Here is a 21344-nt window from a genome sequence, read left to right as displayed (position 1 = left end):
GTAGTCGAGTGGATGCAACATTATTATTGCAACATTATTGTTTTAAAAAGGTTTTCAAGGTAGACTTTTTTTTTTTTAAGATTTATTCATTTTATTACAGCCAGATATACACAGAGGAGGAGAGACAGAGCGGAAGATCTTCCATCCGATGTTTCACTCCCCAAATAACTGCAACGGCCGGTGCTGTGCCGATCCAAAGCCGGGAACCTGGAACCTCCTCCAGGTCTCCCAAGCGGGTGCAGTGTCCCAAAGCTTTGGGCCGTCCTCAACTGCTTTCCCAGGCCACAAGCAGGGAGTTGGATGGGAAGTGGAGCTGCTGGGATTAGAACCGGCGCCCACATGGGATCCCGGGGCCCTCAAGGCGAGGACTTTAGCCGCTAGGCCACGCTGCCGGGCCCTCAAGGTAGACTTTTGAGAGGCAGCAGGTGACAGCTAAAGTATTTGGGATCCCGGTCACTCATATAGGAGTTCCTGACTCCTGACTGGTAAGCCTGGCCTCACCATGGCTGTTAACAGGCATTTGAGAGTAAGCCAGCAGATGGAAACTGTTTTTTATCACTCTGGCTTTCAAATAAAAATGAATAAATAAACATTAAAACACACACATACATAAACTTCCACTTGGCCTTAATTCCTATCTGGTCATCTAGAAATATCTTCCCAGGAACCCAAGAATAAAGCAGTTTTCCTTCAATTTCTAAGTTCTCAGCCTCTTGCCAGGTTTGTCACACCCCTACCTCTCTGCTAGAGGTTGGGCCCTTCCCCTCCCCCCTTCACAAAGAGGAATAGTTCTGGAGGTAAAGTCCAAGGCTCTTGGTGCACTGCCACAAGGCAGGAGGTGCCAGAGGGACTGTAACTGTGACCCTCAAGATGGGACTGTGCCAGAAAAGCCCAGCTCCTGCATTTTAATCAAGCTCTCCTTTCCACCACACAAGAACAGCCGCGCTTATAACTCTCCAACTCCCCGATCGTTCCTGGCCACACTGGGATATCATCATTTGATATATTAGTAAACCTGGACTGGAGAGAACAGATGACCCAGGATGCCACAGTCCAGGGTTGCTCCAGCACGTTGAGAACAAGTGAGACTCTGCCTGTTAGCTCAGCCACCTGTGTGGCCTGCGGCAGAGACGGGAAATACCTGAAGGTCTGGGATGCAGGTTGTGCCTTGTGGCGGTCCACATGCCAAGCTTGCACTGAGGACTTTGGGACAGTTACCAGCCAAGGCCACTGCTCCAACCATCCTCCCTTGGAGTGGCAGCCACAGAGAAGGCTGAGTCAACCCAAACCGCCTCCTCCTTCCCAGCTCCGAGCCCCTGCCTAAGGCTCCCTGGGAAGAATACTGGCCTCCATCAGGAGTATACAGACTGCCTGCAGTGATGTCTCATCATCAGAAGAAAAGAGTATCACACGATGCAAAAATTAGAAACAATTTTTATTGCTTCCTGTTAAAATAGAGCGCTCTCATGAGAAAAGTGTGTACAAAAAAAAAGGTTTTCCTACACCCCGGGTTTCCTCTCTTATCCCAGAAGGCTAGGACTGTTCCCACTATGTAGGAGGGAAAGCGCTCCACCCACTCCTGGGAAATTCAGCTACTCTAGCTTCTGTTTTTCTTCCATAGGCCACACTCATCTCTGTATCGCTCCAGTTTTGTTGTATGTGCTGATCACCAGAGCACATACAGTTTTGGTTACTTATATGTATTTTAAAATATCAAGAGCCAACAGTTAACAGGTGAGCTACCCCTAGGTATATATGCTCTGTCTCCCTGGACAAACAGACATGGGCCTTAAGTCCACATCCCCAAGCATGGCCGAGGATTAGATGACATCCAGGGAATCAGACAGGTATTACTGGATAAGGACTAAAAAAAAAAAAAACTGATCATCTGATTGAAAACACAGACAGTGCCCCCAAGGAGAGACTAAGACTGAAGGGAATTCTGGGTGTAGTGGGGCCAGCAGTCAGTCAGGAGGCAGCGCTGTGGCCACAGGTGTTATCTGGCTTGGAGGCCACCTAGTCCGTCCACAAGTTCTCTTGGGAGCCCTTAAATTGACAGTTGTGAATTCAAGCTCCAAAATAGCTCACCCAGTTACTACAAGGTAGAAGATGTCATTAAGGCACAGTCTGACCCCACCATCCCCCTCCCCTCAGCCCTCAGGACTGCCAAGTCCTGCCCACTGCTGCTGCTCCTCCTGCTTCTCCTTGGCGTTGTGGCTTCCAGCGTCCAAAAGCCTTGAGCAACCTTTCACCTCACAAGTTGGGAGTAGCCCAATTAAGGAACTTCATGGCAACTTCAAAGCCAAGGAAACAGGCCTGAGAAGGGATTGGGAGGAAAAGAAGAACCTATTCATAGATGTCCCTCAGTCCCTGCCACAGCACGTGGCTGGGTCGGGACCCTGGCTGACTCCACTCCAGCCAAGGTCCTGCAGACAAGCTGTGTTCTCTCATTCCCAAAAGGAAGAAAAATCGTGCAAATCCCATAACTGCTAAGGGTGGGATTCTGAGAAATCTGAATCCCAGGAGCAAGCAAAAGTCAGCCCAACTGCACCTCCCCACCGTGAGTTCCCAAGGAGAGACACAGCAGCTGCCAGCTACTCACCGCGTTGGCGGGGAAAGCGCGGATCATCACTGCATTGAAGCCCTTGTACAGAGATGTGATTCCCTCATCCCGGATCAGCTCCCTCAGCACATCGCGGAAACCATTAGGATACTTCCCAGGAGGTGCTGTGGAGTAGAACCAAAGTTTTCAGGCTTCAGGACACTTCCTGAGTTGGTCATGGAAACCCCTATGGTGACAAACAGTTAAGTCTTCCTGAAGGGTCGAGGCCAGCATCAGGGAAGAAACATGACAACACAGCTCGCCTTAGAGGAGACACACAAATGCCTGCGTTTTAGTGCCAAGGCAGCGGAAAGGAAGATGCAGGATGAAATATCCATTGTGATCAGTCAGGAGACTGAATGTGACTATTCTTGTTGTGGATGTTCAATTGCTTTCTATTGTTGGATTTGAGCTCACATCTCACTTACTTGGGATTTAGCCTGACATCGAAATGAATCTAGAGTTTCAAGAAACCAAAGGACTGTAAGAGAGAATGCTGGTGAGACAAACGCTTGGAGCTGCTATGGAGCCTGTCTAACCTTAGGGTCTTAAGAACTCTATTTGGGGACCCTCTCCAAACTGGAACTGGAAATCAAAACTCGAACCACAAGGAAAATCACAGAATCTGTGGAGTGCATGTGTCAGAATGGGCCTCCTTAGTTGCTGAAGGCTGTCCAGTGGACAGCATGCCCAGACACGGTGAACATGACAGATCACTGAGGCCTGCATAGGACATCGAGCACTTTGGATGGCAGAACAAATTGGACAACTCTCCTGGCCAAGCTTTCACAGCAAGTATATGGGTGAGTGGAGACTACGTTAGCCAATAGACCTTAGAAAGATTTCCTTAACCTTGGAGCAAGGAAATCAATAACACCTCAGAACTATCGAAACCACCTAAAGCAGCACCCTCAGAACATGCTCTACATCAGTGACCCTGGAATGACTTCGAGTGGCCGTCCCCCACCCCAGGTACCAATGCAGTTAGCTGCTGGGAGCAGTCCTCTTACCCTTTCTTTAACCCCTTCCTCCAGATACAGGAATTAAAAAATATTTGGAAACAATTGTCTTATCCATTTTCACCAATTTCTCCACCCTTCCCACCCCTAATCAATGATCCACGTGGGCATACATCCTTTTCAACTATGTTAAGAATTAAAAACAAAACAAAACAAAAAAAACCCTCTGCAGGATGGTGGCACGATATCTCAGTGGCTAAATCCTCGCATTGCAAGCACCAGGATCCCATATGGGTGTTAATTCATGTCCTGGCTGCTCCACTTCCCTTCCAGCTCCCTGCTTGTGATCTGGGAAGACAGGGGATGATGGCCCAAGGCCTTGGAACCCTGCACCTATGTGGGAGGCTAGAAGAGGCTCCTGGCTTCAGATCAGCTCAGTTCAAGCCATTGTGGTCAATTGGGGAGTGAACCAGCAGATGTAAAATCTTTCCATTCTTCCTTGCCTCTGTAAATCTACCTTTCAGATAAAAATAAATAAATATTTTAAAAAGAGAGCGGGGCCTGAAGTGGTAGCCTAGTGGCTAATGTCCTTGCCTTACATGCACTAAGATCCCATAAGGGCACTAGTTTGTGTCCCGAATGCTCCACTTCCCATCCAGCTCCCTGCTTGTGGCCTGGGAAAGCAGTCAAGGATGGCCCAAAGCCTTGGGACCCTGCTCCTACATGGGAGACTCAGAGCAAGCTCCTGGTTCCTTGTTTCCGATCAGCTCAGCTCTGGCCATTTTGGCCACCTGGAGAGTGAAACAGTGGATGGAAGATCTTTCTCTCTGTATCTCCTTCTCTCTGTAAATCTGTCTTTCTGATAAAAATAATAAATAAAATTTATATATTTGTAAGATTTATTTATTTTTATTAGAAAGGCAAATATACAGAGAGGAGGAGAGACATTGTCCATTGTTTCATTTCCCCAAGCAGCCACAATGGCTGGAACTGAGCCATTCCAAAGCCAGGAGCCCAGAGCCTCTAACAGGTCTCCCATGCAGGTGTAGGTCCCAAGGCCCTGGGACGTTCTTTACTGCTTTCTCAGGCCACAGGCAAGGAGCTGGATGGGAAGTGGGGATTGCAGGATTAGAATCGGTGCCCATATGGGATCCTGGCCTATGCAAGGCAAGAATTTTAGCTGCTAGGCTACTGCGCTGGGCCCAAAAATAATAAATAAATTTAAAGAGAGAGAGAGGAAGAACTCTGTAGTGTGGGCAGTGGTGCTGAGGTGTGCAGGACTGCAATGCTGGCATCCTATAACAGCTTAGGTTGAGTCCTGGCTGCTCTACTTCCTACCCAGCTCTATGCTAATGTACCTGAGAAGGCAGCAAAGATGGCTCAAGTCTTTGGGCCCATGCACCAATGTGGGAGACCTGGATGAAGCTCCTGGCTTCAGCTGGGACCAGCTCTCACTGCTACAGCCATTTGTGGAGTAAACCAGAAGCAGATGGAAGAGGTAGCCCTCTCTCTCTCTCTCCTCTATAACTCTGAATTTCAAATAAATGAATCTTAGAAAAAAAGAAGATAGTGCCTCACTTTGAAAAAAAAAAAAACTCTGTACTCCCTCGGACCCCATCCATTCCACTCTGCCACTTACCTGTCTGGAAGCGGGACTTGAGCACATCAGGGGGAATTGCTACAGCCCAGTTGAAGATCCCTGCAATGCCACCAGCCACCAGGATCCGGGGCGCGCTGAGCTCACTGACACTACGAAAGATCAAGCACAGCCCCAGTCAGACAATGTCTGAGAGAGTACTGTTCAGACGACCCCTTCTGTGGCACACAGGGCACTGACCCAAGGAAACACAGACTGAGGGGAGCGGTGCAAGGCCAGGGTTCCCGGGAAAGGCAGCTGCTACGCAGAAGAGCAGGTTGCATGCACCTGTTTGAAACACTCACTCCACCGATTGAGATATAGAGTGAGAGGTGTTCTCTGGACCTTGGCAGTCACAAGAGGAAGTGCATACTCTGTCCTCCTTCAGCTTTCAGACCCACCCGAAAAGAAGGCAAACAACCTATGACTGGGGAAAGCAGTTTCGAAGCTTCTCTGTTTTCCTCACCTCTTTCCTTCTGGAGTGAAGATATTTTTCAGCCATTCATAGGTCATGAAGTACATTCCACTGGCTGGAACATCTGTCAGTGGCAAGGAGGAGGTAAATCAGAGTATATAAACTCCACACAGACTTCCTCAACTTGGAAGAGCCAAGGCCTGGACCCATGACAGTTTCCTGAGAAGTTTCTCAGAGGCCGTATCTTCTTTGCAATTGTCATCTTGTAGGTATCATGCTCTAGGTTAAGCCCTGGCATGAGCGAATGCAAGTAAAGACCAAGGACAGCAGTTCATGTTTTGAGCTCCCTTAGAGGAGACACCACTGACACCCATGCTCATGTACTGGCTCTCTCAGCTGCTGTCATAGGACAGGCCCGACGCTGTCTCCACCTCTCCCACTTCCACCCCACGGGACATGCCCCTCAAAACCAGGGTGTTCCCTACTGTCCCTAAGTTATTCTCTCTTCTCACTCTTCCCTCCAGCCATGATCATCCACTGACTTTCCATTCCCTGCCAACATTCAATGTCATCACTTCTACCCCAGCAGATACTCATCTGGGTCCGTGCCAGCCAGGGTTAGACTGACTAAAAACAGGACACCCACTGCTGGCCTGGTTAGCATTCTGACTTGTATGGTGCCAATGCCAACCTGGGAATCCCTCTGTAGCTGTCCCACCTCAGGGAACCTTCTGTGGTGATCTTGGGTGAAGAGTCTCAAAGGAGTTACCTCGCATGAGGGTCAGCACAGTCCCCTTGTAGATGCCTCGGATCCCAGACTCCTGAAACAGCTTCTTGGCACAGTCCCAGGGACCAGCATACTTAGTTTCTCCAGAAGAAGCCTGAATCTGAAAGAAAGCAGGCAGGGCCATCAAACTATAAGCGACAATATCAGTCAGCATACCCAACAGGTTATACAGGGAAACTACGAAGTGAGAGTGGAAGCAGTCATTAGGAGTTAGGCTAATGAGAGACTTCACAGCCAAAGTGATACGCATTTGCAATGACATGGGAACAGATGCTATGAAACAGCCTCTGCAAAAAGACACAAAATACATATATACTGGGCACAGCAGGGTAGTTCAGCGATTAAAGTCCTTGCCTTGCATGTGCTGGGATCCCATAATGGGTGCCGATTCTAATCCCAGCAGCTCCACTTCCCATCCAGCTCCCTGCTTGTGGCCTGGGAAAGCAGTCGAGGACGGCCCAAAGCTTGGGGACCCTGCACCTGCATGGGAGACCCGGAAGAGGTTCCTGATTCCCGGCTTCGGATCGGCGCAGTACCGGCCATTGCGCTCACTTGTGGAGTGAATCCTCGGACGGAAGATCTTCCTCTCTGTCTCTCCTCCTCTCTGTATATCTGACTTTTTAATAAAAATAAATCATTAAACAAAAAGAAAAATGAAAAGGTGAACAAGGATCCTATACAGAGCTGGAGAAGGGTCAAGGAGCCACTTCCCACTCCTGTCCTCTAGGACTCGAGAACCAGGGGTAATCCTAGGAAAGATCTGAAAGTCACATACAGGATCCCCAGCAAGCATAGAACCAAGAGGAATCAGAACACACAGTGATGATTTGTGTCGTGGTACAGTGGGTGAAGACTGTGCCGACAGCGCTTGCATCCCATATGGATGCCAGGTTGAGTCCCAGCTTCTCTACTTCCAATCCAGCTCCCTGTTAATGTGTATGGGAGAGGAGCAGCAGATGATCTGAGTCCTCAGACTCCTGCACCCACCCAGGAGACTTGCAAGAAACCCCTACCCTTTGACTTTGATCTGGCCTAGTCCTGGCCATTATGACCACCTGGTGGATGAATCAACAGATACAAAATTTTTCTCTATCTCACCCTCTCTCTCTTTCAAATAAATAAAACCTCTCTGTCTGTCTATCTATCTCATACACACACACACACACACACACACACCATAATCAGCCAAAGAGCAAATAAAGCTAGAAAGAGGGTTCAGCTGAATTTTTGCTTGTCTGAAAAACAAACACAAAGCAAACATACACATATACTAGCTTTTTTACATATCAGTATGTAAAAAATAATGGGGAGGGCTTGGTGGCGTGGCCTAGTGGCTAAGGTCCTCGCCTTGATCACATATGGCCGCTGGTTCTGATCCCGGCAGCTCCACTTCCTCTCTGTCTCTCCTCCTCTCAGTATATCTGACTTTGTAGTAAAAATGGAATAAATCTTAAACAACAACAACAAAAAAAAAATAATGGGGAAAGATCCCATTCAGAACAGTAATAACATATGTGTACATTAAGCACAGGCTTCACATAAATCAAACTAAACCATCTCTGAGACACACAGAAGAAGAGGGGAATAGAAACAGTCACAGCTCTCTCTGTAAAAAGTTCTCAATTAAAAAGCTGTCCTTTTTTTCTAAGAATAATAAGCCTAAGCCTATGTCAAGTATCAATGGCTCTCTCTAGACAACGTCCCCCAGCAATCTGGTTATGTGTGAACCTGCTATGTCTGAGTAATGGCAGGAGGCCGGAGTGTCCACAAGCATGCAAGGTGGCATCACAGTTTCCCGGGGCCCTGTGGAGAACTGACCAGGGAAATTACATTTCACTGTTAGAAACTGTGCAGACAATAAACGGACAAATAAGGAAGTCCTCAAGGTTCAGGACAGCGACAAAAGTGCCTGGAAGTAATTGGGCTGTTGGGCAGAAAGGAGGGACTTGGATATGCGGAAAGGCAGCTTAACCATATAATGGAGAGTGTCTGTACAGTGAAAAAACCAACCAAGCAGGACTCATGAGTTTTAGGTCTCAGTAACTACGATGGTTTAATCACCAACTGAAGTGGAGAGGCTATGGGCAAAGGAGGCAGCAGGAAGGACCAGGACCAGTTACCTTGTGACTTTGAGATGCCTATTAGCATCCACGCAGAAATGCAGATAAAACAGTCTTAGTGGGAGATACAAATCTAAGAGTACCAGGCCAGTATTGTGGCATAGCAGGTAAAGCCTCCATCTGAGATGCTTGTCTTGAGACAGGACAAAAGCATCAACGTTGCTCAGGTTTTGTAATTTGATGGAATGTTTTTATTATAGTTTAATAAATGTTTGCTTTATTTAAAAAAAAAGCATCAAGAAAAGTTAAGTGTCACAGGATTGAGCCTTATATTCATGAATATTTTAAAAATTAAGAAGATGATAAGAGACCAACAGAGGAAACAGAACAAACAGTCAAGCAGGAGAAAATCAGGGGAGAAACCCCAAGATAAAACATATTTCAAGAGAGAAGGGTGACAGATGAGCTGACTAAAAGATTAAGGCAGAGTAACCCAAGTATCTATGTAACTGTGTCACATAATACAATGTAATTACTGAAGTTAAATAATAAATAATTTAAAAAAAAAAAAAAGATTAAGGCAGAGCATGACTAAGAACTGACCACTGAATTTTAGCGCATGTCACTGGTGACCTTGCAAAAACACTTGCGTCAGAGTTAGAAGGCAAAAGGCAGACTGAAGCGGATTTAATAATTAGAGGGACTGGCACCTGGTGTAGTAGGGTAAGCCTCCATCTACAATGCTAGCATCCAATATAAGGAGCCAGTTTAGGTCCCAGCTCCTCTACTTCTGATTCAGCTCCCTGCTAATGTGTCTGGGAAAGTAGTGAAGGATGATTCCTGCACACATGTGGAATACCTGGAAGAAGCTCCAGGCTCCCAGCTTCAGTCTGGCTCAGTTCTGGCCATTGTGGACACATGGGGAATAAACCAACAGAAAGACCATCTCTCTCAGGCCCGGAACGGTGCCCTAGTGGCTAAAGTCCTCGCCTTGAATGGTCCAGGATCCCATATGTGCGACAGTTCTAATCCCGGCAGCTCCACTTTCCATCCAGCTCCCTGCTTGTGATCTGGGCAAGCAGTCAAGGACGGCCCAAAGCCTTGGGACCTTGCACCCGCATGGGAGACCTGGATGAAGTTCCTGGCTCCTGGCTTTGGATCAGCTCAGCTCCAGCCATTGCAACCACTTGAGGGGGTGAACCAGTGGATGGAAGATCTTTTTCTCTCTGTATCTCCTTTTCTCTATATATCTGCATTTCAATCAAAATAAATAAATCTTTTTAAAATTTTTAAGCTAATATGGAAAGTATACATACAGTGTTATTTCACTAATAAAGCATTCTTGGAATTATGAAACTGTACAAACTAGGTACACTCTAAGAGCACTGGGCTTCTGGGCAGCGGATGGAGAAACAAGGTGTCCTGGGCAACAGCAGTCTCCCTTCTCTCTGAAGGGACCCGACTCACCTTTCCAAGTTCCAGAAATGGTTGCTAATAATGGTGGGCAGGGCGGGACAGAGGTGACACTTTAACTCATTTATTTTACTGCTCGGTTCTGGATTCTACTACAACTGCTTCCCTCTTCCTGTACACCTTGAAACTGTTTTTGCACACCTGACCTAAAGCCTTTACAAAGGATGAAAGGACATAAACATACACATAGAGTGGTACACTGAATGCGAAAAGCAGGCCGCCTCCGTCTCAGATCACACCCTTACCTGCAACAAGCACTTGATCCGCTCTCCTGGGGTCATGATTCCTGTGGTGAATACGCCAGACAACATTCCAGCTGCAAACAGCTGTGGGTAGCTGTATGCAAAATAAACATCAGAAGCACATCTCAAGAGCAGTGCAATTCCAGCCAAAAGGATGATTTTTAAGAAAAAGTAAGAAGGCTGCTACTAATACCCCAACATGCTCCAATCTTCCTGGGATGTCCAACCCTAGGCTGGGCACACCTTCTCTGCCGGGACGGGGGACAGTCCTGAGAAGGTGACCTGTGTGTGTGTGTGCACAGAGCAGCATGTGTACACTCCCTGACCACCTGGCCTCTTCTGTCCCTTCCCAGCCATCCCAGGGTGGCATCTGTGTGTAACAGACATTCCTGAGCTTCCAGCCTCAAGACCTGGGTCAAGCTCCTCTCCCACATGGCAACACTGCATCTCAGAATGCCACCGCAGGAAGGGTCAGTACAACAGGGAGCAGGTTCTTAGAGCCTCTTTATGCAGGCAGAAAGATGGTTGCTCTGACTGCTGACGTCATGGTATGACAACACTGCCCCTGTCCCACGGCTGTGGCTCTGCTACATCTGTAAGCTGGCACAGGTGGAAAGATCCAGTTCCTTGGGCAGGATATAGGTCCACGGGTCAAACGGCCTAGCAGCTGTCACATGCAGCTGCCAAACCACTGCTTGCATACTCATGGCTATTTAGAGAAGCTAGGCCTACTCAGAGGGTCAGGAACACAAGCTCATGTTACAAGAACCTCCAGTAGCATCCGGGAGCCTTGTTCAGATTCCTGTGGTGACAGGATACAACCACACAGCACCCTGAACATCTCCCCTGAGCTCCTGGGTGCCAAGTCTGGCTGCCTGCAGTTTCGTCCAGGACTTGTCACCTGTGTGGCTCACGCTGAGGGCACCTTGTTAACCAAGGGTTTCCACTCAGAATTCTCCTGCATCCTAAGAAGCTCCTCCATTTTTATTAACGATGCACAAATTCTGAGCTCTGTTTCTGATTCAGCCTCCTCTTCAGGCCAAAAGACTTCTTAAATTTATTAAATGCTGACTTCATTATAACGGAGAAATCAGCATTAAAAACCCTTATAATCTGGGCCCAGCAGCGTGGCCTAGCTCCTAAAATCCTCACCTTGAATGCACCAGAATCCCATATGGGCACTGTTCTAATCCCGGCAGCTCCACTTCCCATCCAGCTCCCTGCTTGTGGCCTGGGAAAGCAGTCGAGGACGGCCCAAAGCTTTGGGACCCTGCACCTGCATGGGAGACCCGGAAGAGGTTCCTGGTTCCCAGCATCGGATTGGCGCAGTACCGGCCATTGCGCTCACTTGTGGAGTGAATCCTCAGACGGAAGATTTTCCTCTCTGTCTCTCCTCCTCTCTGTATATCTGACTTTGTAATAAAAATAAATAAATCTTAAAAAAACCCCTTATAATCATGTTCTAAAGATGAAGGAAAGGGCCACTGTTGGGGTATAGCAGAACTAAGCCATGCCTACAACACCAGCATCCCTCTACAAGCATTGGTTCAAGCCCCAGCTGCTGCACTTCCAGTCAAGCTCCCTGCTAATGCACCTGGAAAAGCCCTGACAGATGAGCCGAATGCTTGGGCCCCACACATGCATAGGAGACTTAGCAGAAACTCCAGGCTCCTGGCTTTGGCCTGCCCCAGCACTGGCTATTTAAGCCATTTGGGGAATAACCAGAGGATAGAAAATTCTTTATATGTATCACCCCGCCTCTCTCTGTAACTCCTTCAAATAAACTAAAATAAATAAATATTTTTTTAAATATGAAGGAAAACAAAAGATGGAACTTTCTCTTCTCTCAACCAAGTGGCGGCCAACAAGGCTGCTGCTGTCAGCATTCCTGTGGCAGGTACTGCACAACTCACAGTGTGGATACACACTGCAGCACTCAGTCCCCCACCAAGCCCTGCCCAGCTGGCCTGACTCATTTCCCCGGCAAATACTGTTACCTCACAGATGAAATCATGGCCATCTAGTAGGGGAAGGGAACACGGGTTTCTTCCTTTTTCCTTTTGGTTGTTAAGGCAAAGGAAAGCCAAGTTACCTCCTTGATGTGGACTTGCGGGGCCCAGGAGTGCAGGCAGCACCTGACACCATCAACAGAGTCGTGCTGGGCCCTCCAGGCCTGTAGACACTCACCTGAGCACATCTTCTGGTCCCTTCTGCTGCAGCTTCTTGCCCAGACCATATCCAAAGAAGCAGACGGCAAACATCGGGGTGACCCCGATGATGGGGGCGGCCATGCCCCGATACAGCCCTGTGACGCCCTGCAAATAACCACAGGAACAGAACTATGTATCCACAACACCAAATATCAGAACATGGCAACAGCAAGCAGTGGGCCGATTGTCTGACATGGGCCGATTGTCCTCTCCAAACAAGAGGGGATTTAATGAGGAACAAAACCTGCACCACTCGAAGGACCATAAGGCAACCTGGTAAAAGACAGTAAAGCATATTTTTTATATGGAGAGTATTCATCTAAAATTCGTTCTAAATAAACAGAGATGCAAGACTGGCAGCAATTCAGAACCGTTGAACTATTAAAACCACTTGAGCAGTGCCCTCGGAGCATGCCCCACATAGGGGACCCCGGGATGGAGTGGGAGGTTGGGTGGGGCTTCTCCCTGTATCTCCCTCCTTACCCCAGATACACACACACACAAATATGGAAACAATGGTCTTACCCACTTTCCGGTAACACTTGACCCTTTGTGCCTTAATCAATTATGCAAAATTAAAAAAAAAAAAAAAACAGATGTAAAAAGAAAGACACTGGGGCCCAATGCAATAGCCTAGTGGCTAAAGACTTTGCCTTGCATGCGCTGGGATTCCATGTTGGCAACGGTTTGTGCCCCAGATGCTCTATTTTACATCCAGCTCCCTGCTTGTGGCCTGGGAAAGAAGTCAAGGACGTCCCAAAGTGATCCAAAGCCTTGGATCACTGCACCCGCATTGGAGACCAAGAAGAAGCTCCTGGTTGCTGGCTAAATACTGTCTTGGCTCTGGCCATTGTGGCCACTTGGGAAGTAAACCAGCAAATGAAAGGTATTTTTCTCTGTCTCTCCTTCTCTCTGTAAATCTGCCTTTCCAATAAAAATAAATAAATGTTTTATTTTTTAATTTTTTAATTTTTTTTAAAAAGTCAGTCTTTGGGGCCCAGCGGCGTGGTCTACTGGCTAAAGTCCTCACCTTGAACGCCCCAGGATCCCATATGGGCGCCGGTTCTAATCCCGGCAGCTCCACTTCCCATCCAGCTCCCTGCTTGTGGCCTGGGAAAGCAATCGAGGACAGCCCAGAGCTTTGGGACCCTGCACCCGCGTGGGAGACTCGGAAGAGGTTCCTGGTTCCCGGCATCGGTTCGGCGTGCACCAGCCCATTGCGGCTCACTTGGGGAGTGAAAACATCGGATGGATAATCTTCCTCTCTGTCTCTCCTCCTCTCTGTATATCCGGCTTTCCAATAATAATAGTAAAATCTTTAAAAAATAAATAAATAAAATAAAATAAAAATAAATAAATCTTAAAAAAAAGAAAAGAAAATTAAAAAAAGATTTATGTATTTACTTGAAAGTCAGAGAGACAGAGGTCTACACATTTAATAGTGTTTATTTTAATGAGAGATTTCAGAAAACAATGGACGATTTTCTTTTTTTGAATTGATAGACATGTTTACTCTTACAGAACAATACACAGTATATGCACATATTGAAACAACACATGATCCCCATAAAAAGCACAATTTTTAATCTGTCAGTTAAAAATGAAACAAAATATGCAAAAATAAGTCTGTCAATGTTCAGATGTACTTTTTAAAAATATTTCAGTTATTATTAATTCCTGCATAACACACTAACAGTAATGTGTGGCTTATAACAGCAATGTTCCACTCTTTTTCATGATTCTGTGGGATGATGAGGCCTATCTGTCTCCCCTGGGGCCGAACTGCTCCATCCAACAGGATTTTCCTTATGCAGCTGGTGCCATGACTGGCTGGCTGGGCGACTAGGTCAGCCACTCAAGGGACAGCTCAGCCTTTCTCTCTCTACCAAATCTTGGCATCACTGTCCCTCTCTTCTTCATGATGTTTTTATTGTGGTCTCTCTGTCATTCCAGCAGGGAACCCAGGCTGCTCACAGACCCTATTCCTCCCTCTTGTTTCTCCCTCTTTCAATATTTTTCAAAGGATGATTTTTTAATGAGGTAATTTCATATATGTGCTAATGAAGTGAGCAATAAATATCACTAATACCTAAAACTTTAAAAAATGATGTTTTTGACTATTAAAAACATGGAAAAAATGCAGTCAAAGACCTCTAAGCCAATTTAGGATCTCTGTCTAGGGCTTTGAAGACTCCACTGGCCTCTCTCCAAGTCCAGCTGACTTCCCCAGATTACACACACACTCTGACATGGATTCAGATTGAACTGATTAATCCAGACCTACTATTTTCTTCCATTTCATACCTCCAATTATTCCTCATTCCCCGTCATTTATATTCTGCATTCCCAAAGAGCAAACTCTTCCCCTCAACAGAGGATAGCAAGAGGACACTGACCCCATGAAGGAGTGGCAGCTGTGGGACACATGTCCAGCACAACCACACGGGAGGGTAAGTAACACAGCATGCTTGCAGATCTGCCCCTCTGGGCAACAGCAGTGTGGTAACAGATACCATACCTCTCGAACAAGAGTCTTCCGGAAGCAGTCGATGGTTCCAGTGTACATAGCAGGCTGTCCAGGCAAAGCTGGCGGCTGTGTCTGCAGTCGGACCTGAAACCAAAAGTTGAAATTCAGTCACCGAGACCAGTGTTGCAATGCAGTGGGTAAAGCGATTACTTGCAATATCTGCATTTCAAAATAAAAGTGCTGGTTCAAGACCCAGCCACTTCACTTCCAATCTAGCTTCCTGCTAATATGCTTGAGAAGGAAGCAGAGGATGGATGGCCTGAGAGCTGGGGCTCCTGCCTGGCCATGTGGGAGGCTAGGATGGAGTGCCAGGCTCCTGGCTTCAGTCTGACTGCTGTGGACATTTGGGGAGTGAGCCAACAGATGGATGACTTATTTTCTCTCTCTTTTTAACAGATATACAAAGTGAGCTATCAGAATCAAAACTTCCTGTTCTAACTTGGTAGAGTCAAATTGTCTACCAAACAGAACCTGCGCTTCTTCCATATGCCTTCAGGCTTGCCATAACCTGCTGGATTCAGCCTTCTCTGTCACTGACACTCCATTCCTGCTTCTTAGGAAACATCCCCTTTATATGATAGTACCAGCCTTTGTATTTACCTTCATCAGTCAACAGCCATTTGTGACTTTGTCATTTTATTACAAACACTGATAGAAACAATCCTATAGAAGTTTGTGTGTGAATGTATGTTTTCAATTGTATCAGTACTGTTTTAGGGTTCTTGAGACAAGCAGCACCAGTGGTGTGGGTGTTTTACCAGGCATCAGCTCATGCAATTCCAGAAGCTAAGAAACCTAAAGACGCACAGTCAGCAAGATGGAGATTCATGAAGAGTCCATGATTCAGGTCAAGCCTGAAGGCAAGAAGATGCCTGGGACAGCACCAGCAGTCAGTGAGGTTGGGAGGTGTAGCTCTTCATCCTAGTCAGGCCTTAACTGATTGGAGAAAGGCCACCTGCCTCAAGGAGGAAAGGCTGCTTTCCTCAATCCGCCAACTCAAACATTATCATCCGAAAGCACCCTCAAGGATACCTTTAGAAAAATGCAGAACCAAAAATGTGGGCCCTGTGGCCCAAATAAAATTAAGCGTCAATTAATTTGATTATTAATGAGCCGATTTTCTGGGTCATAGGTTAACGCTCCAACCTGCTGAGGAATTGCCAGATTATTTTCAGAGTGGTTTCACCATTTTACAGTCTGACCAGAAGTGCACAAGGGTTCTAATATTCCTATATCCTCATTAACCCTTGTCATTATTTTGTTATTCTACCCATCATGAGCGTGTAATGAGATCTCATCATGTTTTCAATAGTGGGTAAAGATGTTTATTTCCCATTTCTACAGCTTCTTTGGAGAAATGTCTATTCAGATTCTTTCCCCAATTTTCATTACTTAACATCTTTTTTTTTTAAAGATTTATTTTATTTTTATTACAAGTCAGATATACTGAGAGGAAGAGAGACAGAGAGGAAGTGGAGCTGCCGGGATTAGAACCAGCGGCCATATGGGATCAAGGCAAGGACCTTAGCCACTAGGCCATGCTGCTGAGCCCATTACTTAACATCTTGACAAAAATCTCATGAGATTTGAACTAGTCTACTCACCCAAGTTGCTTCCTAAAACCAATCCAGCTTTCTGCTAATGCCTACCCTGGGAGGCAGTAGATGGTGACCCAAGTTGTCTTTGCCTTCTGCATGGGAGACCAGGATTGGGTTCATGCTATCTGCTTAGGCCTGGCCCAGCCCTGGCTGTCACATGCACCTGGGAACTGAACAAGTGAATGGACATTGTGTATGACTCTTTTAAATAAATAAAAGTAAACAGAGGGCCTGGCACAGCAGCCTAGCAGTTAAAGTTCTCAATTTGCACATAGCAGGATCCCATATGAGTGCCAGTTCTAATTCTGGCAGCCCCGCTTCCCATCCAGCTCCCTGCTTGTGGCCTGGGAAAGCAGTGGAGGATGGCCCAAGGTCTTGGGACCCTGCACCCACGTGGGAGACCCAGAAGAGGCTCCTGGTTCCTGATCGGTGCAGCTCCGGCCGTTGCAGCCACTTGGGGAGTGAATCAACAGATGGAAAATACTTCTCTCTGTCTCTCCTTCTCTCTGTATATCTAACTTTCCAATAGAAATAAATATCTTTTTAAAAATAAAATTTAATTTAAAAAATTTTAAATAAACAGAGTATTCTTATATGTTAAGGCTTTATACATCACATCAATGAAGCATGACCTAAGCCAGGGATGGAGAACATCTGGTCCACGGGCTGTGTACAGCACATCAAAAATCATCTCACCCAGCCCTGCCAAGGCAACCACATGCAGGTTTCAAAATTCAATAAATCTTTGGCTGGTTAATTTTTAAGTTGATAATTTTATAAAAATTTGTATTTGTTTTTATTTGAAAGGCAGAGTTACAGGGAGAGAAGGAGAGACAGAGAGATCTTCCATCTGCTAGTTCATTCTCCAACACAGTTGGAACTGGGCCAGTCCAAAGCCAGGAGCTTCCTCCAGGTCTCCATGTAGGTACAGGAGTCCAAGCACTTGGGTCATCCTCCACTGTTAGCAGGGAGCTGGAATGCAAGTAGAGCAGCTGGGACTCAAACCAGCACCCACATGGGCTGTCAGTGGACTTCTCCACTTTCCTGTGCCATGGCACCAGCTCCCAAGTTGATTATTGTGTGAACGATGTTGTAAGTATCCAAATGGTCTTTGGCAGAAAAAAAGTTCCACCTTTTTATTCCCATCTAGGCAAAGGAAGTGAATGCAAGTCTATGGGGTTGATGGGAGACATGACATCAGAATCATTCAGAGAATTCTGTTCATTTTTACAGCAAAAACTCATTCCACTGACCCTCCATGGTCAGGCACAAGCTTTCCTAGATACTAGGGAGAAATGGATCAAAACTTCTCACAACCTTTTGTGATTTCAAATAAAAGTCATACCTGATTTACCTGACATAAATTACCCAAACCAGTGACAATATACTATCCTCCATGGTTGCTCTTATTCTGCGGTCTAGTGCCCACTTAGAAGCCCGTACGCTCCCTTAACCCCTGCCCTGCAATCAAAAAGCACATGTTGCCAACTTAATCCCAGGAGGCAGGGCTTAAGGGGATGTGTTGCCATCAGAGTGGGTGGATGCCAATCACGCACATTTGACTTCTTGTCCTCACACGCTCTCTTGCCCTTCCATGGGGTGACAGAATGGGGTGGTGCCATGGGGTAACAGCAAACATGCCCATGGCAAATGTAGGTCCCTGAGGGTTGGACTTCCCACTTGCAAGAAGTATAAAAAAGCAACTTCTGTTCTTTAGCAATGAACCATTCCCAAGCAGTCTGTTGCTGCAGCACAAAGTGGACTTCTCCACTTTCCTGTGCCAGGCTGTTGGGGCTCCCTAACCTTTATGGTCTAAGCTCAGCCAGTCCTTCAGTGTCTGCCCTGCAACCCACCACCTTCTGCAACTCTTCTGCTCATGTGAGGCTGAAATGTCACAGCTCTCAGCTTGTCATTCCACAAGGGCCACAGGGCTCTGACCCATTCAGTCTCTGCAAGTACCTCCAGGGCAGGCTTTGCCTGGAACCCACTAGCTCTTTGAAGCCAAGAACAGCAGGCAGAGGTAGGTGGTTTTGGAGTTGACCTGAATTCTCTCTGGCTACTAAATATGCCAGGGAGCATTTTCAGTTGTTTGCAAATCAGTCCAGAGGCCGCTGGGTTCCTCCTGGGAGTGACCTCAAGGACACAAGTGTAGAGTTAGGAGTGACAAGTAGACAAACTGGGAGATGGGAATTGCACTGTTCTTCACTAGGAAGTCCCAGATGACTATAGCTAATAAGCCCTCTGCCTACTGGGATCAACAACAACAGAAGATGGACAACTGTCCCTTACCAGATGGTGCTACTGGAATAACCAGTAAGAAGCACTATAACACACCCAGCAATTCCCACTGGCAGAGTAAACATCTGACCGCATGAGGTATCAAGGCCTAACCAGCCCTGCTACTTTAATCCTGATCTTGGAGGATGAGCTCAGGGAACCTTCTCTCTTGGCATGCGAGGCAGCCAAGAGATTGCTACATTGGGCCAAAAAGAAGACCCCATGACACAACATCCCAACAAGCCCCTATGCTAGCTTCCACTGGCAAGTGACAGACCCACCTCGGTCCTTGCCTGCACAACCTTTTGCAGAGATTAGCAAAGCAGGTTGCAGCGGCACTCACTAAGCCTCGGCGGCGCAGAATCCGGACTTTGGTCTGCACAGGGGCCTGGCTGGAAATGTTGTGATGGGAGCAGGACCAAACAGGTTCCCTCCTCCCTTTCCCTCGGTGGAAACACAACTGGTTCCCCACGGAGACCTGGGACCATCCACCTGACCCTTGGTCTCTCGGTAAGGACCTCGGTCACCCAAGGACATCAGCATCAGTCGCCTCTGTCCAGAAAGCTACCCAGGCTACAGGAAGGGGGATGACACTTCCAAATCCCCTAAGGGAGCCAAAACGCTGGGAAGCATAGGGCCCAAGGAGACCTGTCCCTAATCCCCGAATGGGTCTTTAAATTGGCTTCTCCGGAAGGGCTTTATAGGGGATCTGCTTCAACTTGGAGGATAATGTTAGGGTTGCTGGAGCTTCCCGGGGCGCCTCTTCTACCCCATTTCCACACAACTGGGTGCGGAGGCAAACTGAGGGGCCCGAGCTCCTGATAGGCTGCGTGTTCACTGGGCGCCTCTCGGGGCCGCTTCTCGCCGCCAGGGATCCCCCTGAAAGAGAAGCTCGGGGTTTTTCCCACGGACGCCCGCCCAGGCCTCTCAACCCCTGGACCCGCGCGTCCCAGCTCTCCCGCACCTTGACCGTGTCCAAAGGGTGCCCTACGAACACGAGGCACATGCCGCCAAAGCCTCCGGCCAGCAGGTTCTTAAGCGGGCTGATGGGCTCGGGCTGCTCGGCCATGGTCAGCGCGTCCCTCGGTGCCTGTGGGCTCGCTCCCAGCCGTCCCGCTCCGCCGCCTCGCCGCAGCGCCCGCGCCGCCGACCTTTCACCCACTTCGCGGGGGGCGGGGCGGGGGCGGGGCCCAATCCTGAGCGGGTCTGGAGGACAGCCCGGGACGCCCTGCCCGGCTTCCGCCAGCAGTGCTTCCGGCTTCGGCCCCACCCAGAGGTGGGCGTGGCCAGCGCCGATGCGCCGTCTAGGCGGGGTTTGGGAGTGACCGTGGGATGGGTTTCCCTCTCCAGGAAATCTTCCTAGACTTGCCGGTTTTCTGCTTGTGGGGTTCTGGTTCAACCATTTGTTCCACAGAGGTGGACTATGCCCCGTGATGTTCCAGGCGTGCTTTTAGAGGCTGGAGCGTCAGCTGGAAGCATATCACACAAGTGCTTACAGACAATAGCAGAGATAAGTAAATGCAAAGTGCACCGTGTGTCAAAGGGTAAAAACTGCTTGAAGAAAAACACACCCAGGAAAGTTGATGTGAGGGGTCAAGGAGGCAATTTTAAATCAGGGAATTTCTAAGAAAGTGACAATGAGTCTTGCTGCTGGGTATGGGGTACAGGGTGAGGAATCTTCCAGCAGAAGAAGAGAAAACACCTAAGTCCTAATGTAGTTTGTGCCTGTTTGAGAAGCCCCAGAGCGAGAGGAATAGCAGTGACTGATGAAGATGGAAAGATGAGTAGGAAAGCCTTGGAGTGTCCCAGTGAGGACTTGGTCTTCTAAGACGTGATGAGGAGCTATGGAGAATTTTTTAAGCACCCTGGAGATAGGATCTGATTGGCTTTAGAAAATCTAGTTTGAGCAGATCCATTACTTTTTTCTAAATTTATTTATTTTTATTGTAAAGTCAGATATATACACAGTGGAGGAGAGACTGAGAGAAGATCTTCCATCCAATGATTCACTCCCCAAGTGACCACAATGGCTGGAGCTGAGCCATTCTGAAGCCAGGAGCTTCATCCGGGTCTCCCACGTGGGTGCAGGGTCCCAAGGCTTTGGGCCGTCCTCAACTGCTTTCTCAGGGCACAAACAGGGAGCTAGATGGGAAGCGGGGCTGTGGGGAATAGAATTGGCGCCCCACACATTCAAAGCAAGAACTTTAGCTGCTAGGCCACCGCGCGGGGCCCAGATCCAATCTTAACGGGAGAATCTACACCAGGGAGACTAGCATTGAGACTACACAGGGGCTAGCATTGTGGCATAGTGCATTAAACCACTACCTGCAACTCTGATATCCCATATGAGCACTGGTTCAAATCCTGTCTACTCCACTTCCAATCCAGCTTTGTGCCAATGGCCTAGGAAGCAACAGAAGATAGTTTAAGTACCTGGGTCCCTGCTACCCATATGGGTAGACCCAGAAGAAGCTTCTGGTCCTGGTTCCTTGCTTCTGCCTGGCCCCATTCCAGCTGTTGCAGCCAACAGTGACCCAGTGGATGGAAGATCTCTCTCT

The 21344-nt window shown here is 47.7% G+C and overlaps 1 protein-coding gene across 1 annotated transcript; it reads right to left on the bottom strand.

Annotated features, from left to right (window-relative positions):
- Positions 1-1418: 1418 nt before the first annotated feature.
- On the bottom strand, positions 1419-19960 carry SLC25A20 (solute carrier family 25 member 20). Its single transcript, XM_058678895.1, has 9 exons — positions 19751-19960; positions 14903-14995; positions 12362-12489; positions 10178-10268; positions 6382-6499; positions 5664-5736; positions 5201-5310; positions 2603-2727; positions 1419-2316 (listed from the first exon to the last, which is right to left on the bottom strand). Exons 1-9 carry the CDS (start codon positions 19853-19855, stop codon positions 2254-2256), a joined length of 906 nt encoding a protein of 301 aa, XP_058534878.1. The 5' UTR covers positions 19856-19960; the 3' UTR covers positions 1419-2253.
- Positions 19961-21344: the final 1384 nt, after the last annotated feature.

Source organism: Ochotona princeps, chromosome 21, assembly GCF_030435755.1.
Source record: "Ochotona princeps isolate mOchPri1 chromosome 21, mOchPri1.hap1, whole genome shotgun sequence".
In the NCBI taxonomy this organism is placed as follows: Eukaryota; Metazoa; Chordata; class Mammalia; order Lagomorpha; family Ochotonidae; genus Ochotona; species Ochotona princeps.
Note: the sequence above shows the minus strand (reverse complement) of the source record. Positions and strands in the feature narration are given on the sequence as shown.